Here is a 12194-nt window from a genome sequence, read left to right on the forward strand (position 1 = left end):
ATTAATTTCACGCCTTAATTAATCTCCCTAAATAACCTCTATAAACATAATCTAATCAAGAGTCACTGATTTTACAGCAAACCAGCCCTAAGGACCCGCCTTTCGATCTAAATGTCTATACCCTAGGATTAGTATAAAATCCTATCACCTAGAGAATTATTTTGTTTTTGTTAATCCCTACCCAAGGACATTTTTCCCATTGACTTTTAGAGAGAATGAGGTCCCTTGAAACATATGCTGTGCAGATATTCCTTCCCTGCAGCAACTGTGTCAAGCAGCAAGGATGGACCGGCTTCCGGCACTTTTTCTTCTATTTTCTTCCTTGCTCAGAGTTTGCTGTGGGTCTAATGACTCTCTGGGCAGTTTTCTTCCACATGATGGCTCAGCATTCCAGGCTCTATTATCTTAGACATCTACACCTCAACAAATGATAACCTGGAACAAAGAAAGTTTAAAAAAAAAAGGTAACAAAGAGAATTGTGTGCCTTCTCTTAGATATTTCCATCCAGAAGCAATATGTGTAACTTTCACTCACATTTCAGAGGCTAAAGTAAGTGCCATAGCCATGCCTAACTTCAAGGATGTGGACAAAGTCCTCTCAAATGTCTAGGTCAGAAAGGAGTGCTGAAAGTATTGGTAAGCTCCAATGTTGACAATGCTATTTTACATAAAAAAAAGTCATGCCCTCACCCCCCTACTGTCCGTGTCCATTGTTATGCTTAGATGCATGCATACAAGTCCTTTGGTTGCTCTCTTATCCCCCCTCCCCCTCAGCTGCCTTCCCTCTGAGATTTGACGGTCTGTTCAATGTTTCTATGTCTCTGGATCTATTTTTGTTCATCAGGTTAGGTTGTTCATTATATTCCACAAATAAGTGAAATCACATATACTTATCCTTCTCTGACTAGCTTATTTCACTTAGCACAATGCTCTCCAGGTCCATCCATTCTGTTTCGAATAGTAAGAGTTCTTTCTTTTTACAGCCATGTAGTATTCCATTGTGTAGATGTACCACAGTATTTTAATCCACTCATCTGCTGACAGGCACTTGAGCTGTTTCCAAATCTTAGCTATTGTAAATTGTGCTGCTATGAACATAGGGGTGTATATATCCTTTCTGATTGGTGTTTCTGATTTCTTGGGATATATTCCTAGAAGTGGGATTACTGGGTCAAATGGGAGTTCCATTTTTAATTTTTTGAGGAAACGCCATACTGCTTTCCACAGTGGCTGAACCAGTCTGCATTCCCACCAGCAGTGCATGAGGGTTCCTTTTATTCCACATCCTCACCAGTACTCGTTTGTTGATTTGTTGATGATAGTCATTCTGACAGGTGTGTGTGGGGGGCGGAGTGGCTGGGGAGAGGTCAATGGGGGGAAAAGGAGACATATGTAATACTTTCAACAATAAAAAATTTAAATTTTTTTAAAAATTAAAAACTTCAGTACTGGCTGGTGTGGCTCAGTTGGTTGGAGCGCTCTTCCATACACCAAAAGGCTGCAGGTGTGGGAGTCAACCCATTGGTGTTTCTCTCTCATGTTGGTGATTCCTTCCCTCTCTAAAATCAATTTTAAAAAATAAAACATAAAAAAACCTTCAAGTCTGTATCAAAGAATGGGGCTGAAGTTATGAACAGAGGTGAAACTTGGGCCACCAATAAGCAAACCCCTCTGCCTGCCCTGCTTCCATTCATGTTGTGTTTTGTATGTTGGGGGAGGTGGAGTTAAAAAATCCCGAGTTCAGATATGTCAAAGTCAAGATACTTCCATCTAAGTGGAGTGTCAAATAAGTAGTTAAATCAGAAGGTCAGAGGACAGGCCTGGGCTGGAGATTTAATCTGGGAGACTAAATGCATATCTACAGTTAGATATGAGAGTGTGAAGCCCAAGAGTGGTCCAGCCTGGTGGTTAGGGATAAGAAAATGTAGAGAGGATAATTAGAAGGCAGTTGTGGACAGAACCCTGCTGACAACCAAAATTAAGGGGAGGGGTTCTAAAAAGGAGACTGAAGAGGAACAGAGAGGAAGGGGGAGAATTAAGAGAGAGAGTGAAATTGTTAAAACTAAGGGAAAAGAGCTTTAAACGCTATGTGTTTCTGCTCTTATCAAAGCAAACCCCTGTCCTTGTGCTCTGGATCCTGCCCCTTTTGTTGTCAGTTCCTCTCTCTTGGGTGGCCTTTCTAAACACTGTCACATTACACAGCTTTAGGCACACGGGTGACCTTTCATGACTCCAACATCCCAAGTCCTTCAGTGCCTTTGCACTTACTCTTCCTTCTGCCTGGCAGGCTTTCCCCCAAGTTTTCTAACAATTAACTCTTTGTAAGTCTCAGCTTAAATGTCATCTTCCCAAAGAGGCCTTCTTTGATCACACGATGTAAAGCAGTTCTCAATCCCCACCTGGTGCCATGGGTGCTTGTCTTAGTCCATTCAGGCTGCTATTTAAAAAATGCCATAAGCTCAGTGGCTTATAAACAACAAACATTTATTTTTCACAGTTATGGAGGCTGGAAAGTCAGACTATGGCTCTGACAGTTTGGGTATCTAGTGAGGATCTACTTTTTGGCTCACAGAAGATGCATTGTCACTGTGTCTTTACATGGTGGAAGGGGGCAAGGGATCTGTGAGAGGTCCCTTGAAAGTACACTGTGAGTCTCCACCCCACTACAAAAAAGCTACAAGAGGATATAAGGAAAGCTTAATTGGGGGAGAGGTGGAGTTTAGGAGCGTAAGGAGTGGTCATTTCCTCCTAAAGTATTACATTTTCAGCAATTGTAAGATAGTATGTTGGTAACAGAGTTGTTAATAATATGATGTAAGTAACATTTGAGCAAGCAGTCTGAAATTCAACTGCAGTGCAAGCAGGGAAGCTAATCAAAGGTTGGCATTTTTATAAGTGCTTGCTGCCCCACCAAAGCTGTGGGGCTCAGCATCCCCCTTGCTCTGGCCCCAGGCCAGATAACTCTGATGTCATAACCTGGCTACACGTTTGAGGCAGGACCTCCTCTATCTATATGTCACAGTGCCTAGGACAGTGTCAAACACATAGTAAGTGCCTAGAACGGTGTCAAACACATAGTAGGTGCTCAATAATTATTGAATAAACATTAACACTTGCACATGCTGCAGAGAGCTTAGATTCAGGCTGAAATCACACGATTTTAACATGGAGAAGTTCACTGGTAACCTCAGTGGGGCCATTTGCAGTTGGGTATTGGCAACATGGCCAGAGTGCAGGGAGGGAACAGGAAGAGAAGAGAGGAAGTGTAGCCAGGGAGACTGCTCTTTCTAGAAGCTTGGTTGCGAAGGGAAAAAAGAACAGGACAGTAATTACAAGATGCAAAATGACAAGAGAGAGTTTTGTTTTGTTTTAAAAGGTAGCAACTTCAACTTTTATATATATATTTCATGAGAATAGAACCAGTAATGAAAGAATGGAACATGTATGGGAGGGAATAGATAACTGATGGTGTGTAGACAAGAGCAAAGTTAGCACATATAAGACAAAGAATTCCCTTTCCTCTGGGATAGCAAAGAAGTAAGGATAGGTTGGGGTGGGGGGTAGGAAGCTGAAGGAATGGGCTTGCCACTGGCTGTTATTTTCTTTCTAAACAGAAAGCTCAGAAGTAATTGTTCTTTTCAATTTCTTCTCTTAACCAACTTAATTCTGCTCCACATTTGTTCCATCCCCGCTTCACTTTTGACGTTATGCTTTGTCTGTCAACTACTCCCTGTTCTGGATCCACCTGCAGCCCCTAGACCTTCTCTGGATTAGTGTATTAACTTGGCCAGTCTTCTGGAACTACCCTGTCCTTTAATACCAAATGACAAAGTCTTCCACCCTGTGAAATTGTAGGATTTCCAGGCTTTTATTTGATTTTTCTAAGTATTAACGAGGATTCCCATAGAATCTCACATTTCACACACTTCATCACCTTACTTCTGTAATTTGGTTCCAATTGGTGTAATAATCCAGCCCAAAGATGGACACAAACTTCTCCTGTAACTCTCTAAAATAGAACATATTTTAAACAAGATTTTAAAAAAATATTTTTTTATTGATTTTAGAGAAAAAGGGAGAGGGAAAGAGAGATAAAAACATCAATGATGAGAGAGAATCATTGATTGGCTGCCTTCTGTATGCCCCACAGTGGGCATACAGAAGGCAGCCAACCCTGGCATGTGCCCTGACTGGGAATCAAACCGTGACCTCCTGGTTCATAGGTCGATGCTCAACCCCTGAACCATGCTGGCTGGGCTAAACAAGATTTTATTTGAAGATTTAGGGATAATAGAAATGGATAACAAGAAAGAAAAGTAAAAAAAAGTATTGAAATGTCCAGCCCATTCTGTTCCTGCTCTATCTTAAGATCATTTTCTCAGATGTCAGAAAAGCCTATCTAATAGCAAAAACACTATTGCTTTTCCTTACCACATAAAAAACTTGCTAAAAACCCTCCCTATCTGAACTTTTCTGCACTTCCAACCAAGTTTCTGTCTCTCTGTCAGCTGTCTGTTTCTTTGTCCATCCCTGCAAAAGTTTCCTCCCACAGCACACAAAAATCTCTAACTTTCCACAGGGCCTTCTCCAAGTCACACCCTGCTCAGCAAAACAAAGCTGGAGGAACACATTTCTGGGAAACAAAAGCCCCAGTTGTTAGTCAAACCTGACCAAGCATCACGCCACCACACCCAATGCTAAACAGGAGGGCTTCTCAAAGTCTCTGCAGAGAAATCTCCTCCGGTCTGGGAATCAAACCAGAACCCGTTTGACTTGTAATTGTTTTAGATATGCTTTTGGTAATTATTATGGATCAAATACTTAGTTTGTGGGTCACATATATTTATATCTATATATGCACACTGTCTTGTTACCACTGCAGTTCTATTTCTGCCTCTTCATATGACTTCAAACATTTGGTGGAATACAGCATACCATATTAAGTGGGAGCTGGTGCCACCTAGTGGACATCATCTCCTTAACAGCTTTGAGTCCAGGATTTTTTCTCTGCCTGGTGATCAAGATGAAGAAGGTGACTAACATTCATTAAGTGCTTATTATTTATTAGGCATTGTGTTAGATGTCATGTTAATCTATTTAAATTCATTGTCTAACTTAACCTCCAAAACAACACTAGGAGGTGGGAACAACTATCACTATTTTGCAGAATATGTTAAGTGAGACAAGGAAACCTTGAGTTGCCTAAGGTCACTCAGAGTTAAAATTCCAGAGCCCTTCATTAACATAAAACACTGAGTCAGTTCTATCGATGGTTTAGTACAATGCTCTATGATAGATGCTATTTTAATAGAAATAGTCTAATTTTAATTCATTTTACTTGAATTTGATATAACAAAAGAACAAGAGGTAAAAATATTTTTCTTTAATATGAGGAATATTACTTTGTAAGAACTCTTTCTAGGTTAAGAAATTATGAAAATCTTGCAGAAGTTATTAATACTTTAAACTACTTTTTAATTTTAGACATTAAAGGTAGACAACCCATGAAAAATTAATACTCACATGCTTTCTGTCACCTATCCATAGTTTTTTGTTGCATATTTATTTTGTTCAGGTTTATATAGTTCACATTTTGTTCTGTAGCCATAATTGTTTAGTATTGATAAAGTTATATATCTAAACCAGTTATATTTCACTAGAATGTAAGTTTCACAGAGGCAGATGGGTTATTTGCTCTGTTCACTGATATATTAAAATGACTAGAAGAGTATGTGGCACTAATAAGTACTTGTTGAATAAATTATTTACCACGGTTATTCACTCTTATTTTAAAATTTTAATTTCTCTTCTAATTGGCTGGATTTCACTGTTTTATATGTGTATATGTATAAACACACACACACTATAGGGTTTTTTCTCCCTCAAGAAAAGCTCAGACATGCCATGCTGCTTGAGTTCCTTCTGTTTGAAGACGTTGACTGTTATCTTCTGGCATTAGATAATCTCTTCTCATTTTATCTAGTGAACTCTGAATATTGGTGTAATAAATGGTCACTAATTCTTTGTAATCCTAGTGGTCAGTGCCCTCCTATCATAAGTAGCTTTAAAAAAATGATTTTAGAGAGCGGAATTGGGGAAGAGAGAGAGAGAGAAACATTAATGTGAGAAACAGTGATTGTCTGCCTCCCACTTGCACCCAACTATGTGCCCTGATCAGGAATTGAACCTGCCACCTTTCAGTTTATGGGACAATGCTCCAACCAACTGATCCACACCAGCCAGGGCTAATTAGCTGGTTTTTAAAAGAAATATTTTTATTGACTTCAGAGAGGAAGGGAGAGGGAGAGAGAAATAGAAACATCATTGATCCACCACCTCCTGTATACCCCACACTGGGGATAGAGCCCACAATCCAGGCATATGCCCTGATCAGGCAGGAATTGAACCATGACCTCCTGGTTCATAGGTCAACACTCAACCACTAAGCCATGCTGGTAGGCCAATTAGCTATTTTTTATTGTGAGCTTTTATTCATTTGCCACATTTATTTGTGAGCAAAAGTTAAATTTTTATTTTGATAGGGCCATATTACTAGTATCTCTGATGATATTCTTCAGTAAGTCAACAAGTATTTTGTGAGCACCGTCTGCTAAGAAGTGTGTATTATAGAAATAGTAGAGGCCTGGTGCACAGAAGCACTGCTGCTGAGTCGGGAGAGCTCCTGCAGCCACAGATGCGTTCGCCAACCGTGAGCCCAGCTTCTGGCTGAGCGGCGCTCCCCCTGTGGGAGTGCACTGACCACCAGGGGGCAGCTCCTGCGTTGAGTGTCTGCCCCCTGGTGATCGGTGCGCATCATAGAGACTGGTTGACCAGTCGTAATGATCACTTAGGCTTTTATATATATATATAGATGGATGGCCAATGAACACTATCCTCATGGAGCCTGTCTTGTACAGTAGATAGAATAAGTATATTGCCACAATATGAAGTAGAGTGTGATGTCTTCAAAGAAACACAGTGCCTGGATGTTCTAAAGGAGCAATAATTACTAAGAAGAATGAAGCAAATAAACATTTATTAAAAGCCTGTTATTTGGCAAGCAATAAAGAGCTTTCACAGACATTATTGCCTTTGATCATCAGGACAACTTTGTAAGGAAAGTTATCATTATCCCCATTTTATTGATACAGAAATTAAGCTTAAGTAATTGACAAATTATCACACAGAAAAAGTTGACATTTGAACCCAGTTCTGCCTAATTCCAAAGCTCTTTCTCTACTATATATATTACTTGTTGCAGGAATGAGTAAGAGAAGGCTTGATGGAGAAAGTGGCATATGAACAAGTGTCTTGTTCGATAGGTAGGTTTAAGATGGGAATCACAAATCCATGCCTGGTATTTTCCTCAACTGAGGGACTGATAGGTATTAAATCTACTATCAAGAAATCGTTTTGGGGAGAATCCAATATGGCTGCAGAATAGGTGGAAGCTACACTCACCTGCTCCAGTTCCAAACTGGATTTACAGCTAAATTATAGAGCAATCAACTTGAATAACCAACTGAAAGCTAGCTGAAATGAAATATAAGGATTTACAGAAGAAGCCACATAGACACTGGTAAGAAGGGTGGAGATGCAGAAAGGACAGGCCCCAGAACCCACATGCGACAGGTAAGAAGCTTGAGGGATAGCTCAGCTACAATACCCTTTCTCTCTGAAATCAATAAAAATATATATTTTTTAAAAAGTGGCAACATCCACATCACAGGGGTACCAGAAGAAGACGAGAGTAAGCAAGGCACAGAGTACCTGTTTGAAGAAATAATGGATGAAAACTTCCCTAACCTGGTGAAGGAAAAAGGTACACAAATTCAGGAAGCACAGAGAGTCCCAACCAAGAAGACACCCACACCAAGACACATCATAATTAAAATACCAAAGGTTAAAGACAAAGAGAGAATCTTAAGGCCATAACAAGAGACAGAAAAGGTCACTACATAACACTAAAGGGATTGATCCAACAAGAGGATATGACTCTTGTACACATATGCACCCAACATAGGAGCGCTAAATATATGAAGAAAATATTCATGGACATATGGACACTGAGAGATCACAACAATATAATCACAGTAGGGGATTTTAACACTCCACTGATGCCAATGGAGAGATCTTCCAGACAAAAAAAATCTACAGGGAACAGCAACCTTAAACACTACACTGGATCAGATGAATATAATTGATATTTACAGAACATTTCATCCCAAAGGAGCAGAATATACATTCTTCTCAAGCACACATGGAACATTTTTGAAGATAAACCACATGTGTTAGGACACAACATAAGTCTTAATAAATTCCTGAAGACTGAAATCATATCAAGCATCTTCTCTGATCACATTGGTCTGAAACTAGAAATCAACTACAATTAGAAAATTGAAAAACATTCAAACACCTGGAGGCTAACTAGCATGTTATTAAACAATGAATGGGTTAACAATGAGATGAGTGAAGAAATAAAAACTTCCTGGAAATAAATGAAAATGAGCACAAAAGAACCCAAAATCTATTGGACACAGTAAAAGGAGTCCTGAGAAGGAAGTTCATAGCATTAAAGACCTACCTTAAGAAACAAGAAAAATCTCAAATAAACAAGCTAACCCTACAACTAAAAGAATTAGGAAGGGAACAACAAGAAAAGTCCAGAGTAAGTAGACAGAAGGAATTAATAAAGATCAGAGCGGAAATAAGTGACATAGAGACTAAAAGAACAATATAAAAGATCAATGATGAACCTTCAACCACACTCACTAAGAAAAAAAGAGAGAAGACCCATATAAATAAAAACAGAAACGAAAGAGAAGTAACAACTGATGTCACAGAAATACAAAGGATTGTAAGAAAATAGTATGAACAACTATATGACAACAAATTGGACAACCTGGGTGAAATGGACAAATTCCTTGAAACAATCTTCCAAAACTCAATCAAGAAGAATCAGAAAACCTGAACAGGCTGATAACAACTAATGAAATGGAAGCAGAAATCAAAAGACTCCCAGCAAACAAAAGTCCTGCAACAAATGGCTTCACAGGTGAGTTTTATCAAACATTCCAAGAAGAACTAATACCTATCCTTCTCAAACTACTACAAAAATTCAAGAGGAGGGAAGACTTCCAAGGTCTTTTTCCAAGCCAGCGTTATTCTAATTCCAAGACCAGACAAAGAAACTACAAAGAAAGTTACAGGCCTGTATCCCTCAATAGAATATTAGCAAATCAGATCCAGCAATACATTAAAGAGATCATATACCATGGCCAAGTGGGATTTATTCCAGAATGCAAGGCTTGTATAGTATCTGCAAATCAATAAACGTGATACATTACATAAAAATGAAGGGAACTCTGGCTTTTCAGTCAATTGTTTTTCTCTTACATGTAACAGTATTAATTCACTCCCACTCCCTCCATTTAAGATTTGCTCATTGCTTTTTAATATATCACTCAAAATTATGTCATTTATATATCATGCTAGAATTTGTTCATATGTTCCTTAACTGTTACTTTGAAATCTTACTTTTCAAGGATCTTTACAATTATACCTTCTTCTATTTTTCAGTACTTCAAAGCATGGATCAGCAGTACAACTCAAGCTGATCGATGTCCTCTATAGAAGCTGTAACAGCTTTCCTGTCTGTGCTGTTACTCTTTCCTGTTTGAGATGCCTCTTTCAGTGCTCTCCTCTTTAAACCCTACCTGTTAACCGAAGCTCAGCTTAAATCCCCCCCAAAAGCTTACTTAACTATCCTCAGTCCTACTGCTCCTTATTTTCTCTGAATGTAGGTAGCACTGCATTCCCTCAAAACACATAGAATTTAATTATGTTTTTAATTATTTCTACAAATGCTAGCCTGTGTGGTACTTGAGTTAGGGACTATTATTTATACAGTTCTTACTTTCTGCAGTCTTAGGCACTACAGAGTGACACAACTGAAACAGCATTAAGGAGATGAAGGTGAATGTCCTGACCGTGTATTGAGGAGTTTTGAACAAGTTCTTGGGAAAACAAGCTCTCTGATGCCATCCTATATTTCTCATGGCATAAATAGTGCTACGTGAAAGGAAAGCTAGCAAAACATCCTGAAGAACATTGGCTTGTAATTCATAAGATATCAGGTCTGTCACTAAGATGAAAATATGCACCTCAGTGCTTCAGATTGTCTATCATGATGATGTTTTGTTTTTGAAAGCTTAGGATAGTACCCTGCTATAAAATAAATGTGAATGCCAACTTTCAATAAAGCAACTGCGATCGATTACAGCATGCAGGTCACCAACAATAGATACCAGGGTGTAGTAGTAAAATATAAGTCTGTGTATAGTTTCACTTATCAATTTAGGTAAAGAGAATACTTTGTCTCACTATTACTGCACTGGTAAGTGAGGCAACTAGAATTAAGGGAGAAATGAATATAAAGCACAGATGCATGAAAACAACAGATGCCAAATCAAGTTAAGTCAACAAATGTTTATCTAACATTTTATCTACAGGGAATCTAAAATAAGTGAGTATTCCCTCAGTAAACTTTCATAACTTGATGGACCATACAACGCTGACAAAACTTCTGATTTACTGATTATGTAAAATACAGTTTGAAGGTTCTTTTTCATTGTAATTCTTTAAATATTAGCATCAGCCCTAACTGGTTTGGCTCAGTGGATAGAGCGTCCGCCTGCAGACTGAAAGGTCCCAGGTTCGATTCTGGTCAAGGGCATGTACCTTGGTTGCAGGCACATCCCCAGTTTGGGGTGTGCAGGAGGCAGTTGATCGATGTTTCTCTCTCATCGATGTTTCTAACTCTCTATTCCTCTCCCTTCCTCTCTGTAAAAAAAAATCAATAAAATATATTAAAAAAATAAAAATAAATATTAGCATCAGTGGACAGTGATATTATTCAGAACCTGGATTTGCATCAGTCTGAAGCATGGCCCGTAGGCTAACTATGAGAATAGAAAAAAATAAAAAGGGCTCTTTCTCGGTGAAAACTCCCTTCGTTTACACCCCAAATTGGTGAAATGTCTGATCACATCAGTACCGCATCATCTCCAAAACAAAAAATAAGCCCAGCCATTGAAAGCATCTTGAAAACCACTTAGTAATTCAGAAACTTACATTTTAAAAGTTACCTTTAGGCAGAGGTAACTTTGATTCCTCATTGCCCTTCCTTGTGAGTGTACTTCACTTGTTCATCAAGCTGCAGGCAGAGTGGAGTGGTAGAGCGCTGATCCTGTTGTCACTGGAGGCTGTTACTAGCTGCACCGATCGAGCTCATTGCTGCACACACGCTCTTCGGAGTTCCCGGCCACGGAAAGCATTTCTGTAAAGAGGCCAACATCACCTCCTCTTTACCTAGGAACCCCGGCACCGAAAGCGTGCATAACCCAGGAACGATGTCGTCACCAAGGGAGGACACGAATAGAACCCAAATCCCTCGACTCCCCAGCTTGTGTTTCCCACTAATTGTGCTCCTTCCTTTCGGCTCACTCCAAGGGCAGCAGGTGTCCAGGGCTGGAGCAGGGAGCGGGCGCCGATAAGCCGGGCCCGCGAGGTGGAGGCTGCGCTCAAGTTCCCCAGGAGCCGCGCTTCGGCGCTGCCCTTTGTTCTGGCCGAGAACCATGAAAGCGGCGGCCACCGTCAACCCCCGGGACCAAGAGCTGGAACTAGGTACTGCCAGTTGTGGCAACTCTCTCTTTCTCATGTTCAGGCCTTTCCTTTTTAGCCTCTCCCTTCCCGCCAGCCCGACACGCTGCCCCCTCCGCCCCCCGCGTCTGCCCGCCGCACTCACTGCGGGGTGTCCCCCGGGCGGCTGCGCTGCGCGCGCCTTTAGCCTGAGCCCGAGCCCGCGTCCGGTCCTTAGGATGCGCGCTCGGGGGCTTCCTAGCGGCGCGAGCGTTTTTCGCTGGAAAATGCTAGTCGCGCATTACGAATGTGTTGCAATGGTTAGGAACGTGAGAGGTGGGAACCGGGTCAGTGCAGCTTCTCACGACAAAGCGGCCTTTAGACAGTAAGCATGGAGCCCTTCTCTCCAGCTGCGCGCCTCACGCAGCGCAGCCATCCTCGGGGCAGCGACCTCCCCGCGGAGGACGCCTTGCAAAGCGCGCGTGTTTACACTCTTCCCCGACCTGGGGGAGGAGACAGGCGCTCCAGGACCCCGGGGGATTCCTAACCGTTGC

General features: G+C 40.7%; 1 protein-coding gene and 1 long non-coding RNA gene across 3 annotated transcripts in view; one reads left to right on the forward strand and one right to left on the reverse strand.

Moving 5' to 3' along the window:
* Positions 1-259: 259 nt before the first annotated feature.
* The window catches only part of LOC102250362, a 12156-nt gene continuing 221 nt past the window's right edge, over positions 260-12194 (reverse strand). The window contains exons 2-3 of the long non-coding RNA XR_001360004.1: positions 11134-11338; positions 260-435 (exon numbers count right to left, since the gene is read on the reverse strand). This is a non-coding gene — a long non-coding RNA (uncharacterized LOC102250362). The remainder of the gene's footprint in view (positions 436-11133; positions 11339-12194) is intronic.
* The window catches only part of CBLL1 (Cbl proto-oncogene-like 1, E3 ubiquitin protein ligase), an 18634-nt gene continuing 17792 nt past the window's right edge, over positions 11353-12194 (forward strand). Inside the window, exon 1 of one of the 2 annotated variants that reach the window (XM_014530859.1) lies at positions 11353-11685. In XM_014530859.1, coding sequence (XP_014386345.1) covers positions 11637-11685 — 49 coding nt within the window. In that variant the 5' untranslated portion in view covers positions 11353-11636. The remainder of the gene's footprint in view (positions 11686-12194) is intronic. The other variant, XM_005858463.2, reaches the window with a different exon arrangement.

This window comes from Myotis brandtii, unplaced genomic scaffold (assembly GCF_000412655.1).
Source record: "Myotis brandtii unplaced genomic scaffold, ASM41265v1 scaffold1186, whole genome shotgun sequence".
Lineage (NCBI taxonomy): Eukaryota > Metazoa > Chordata > Mammalia > Chiroptera > Vespertilionidae > Myotis > Myotis brandtii.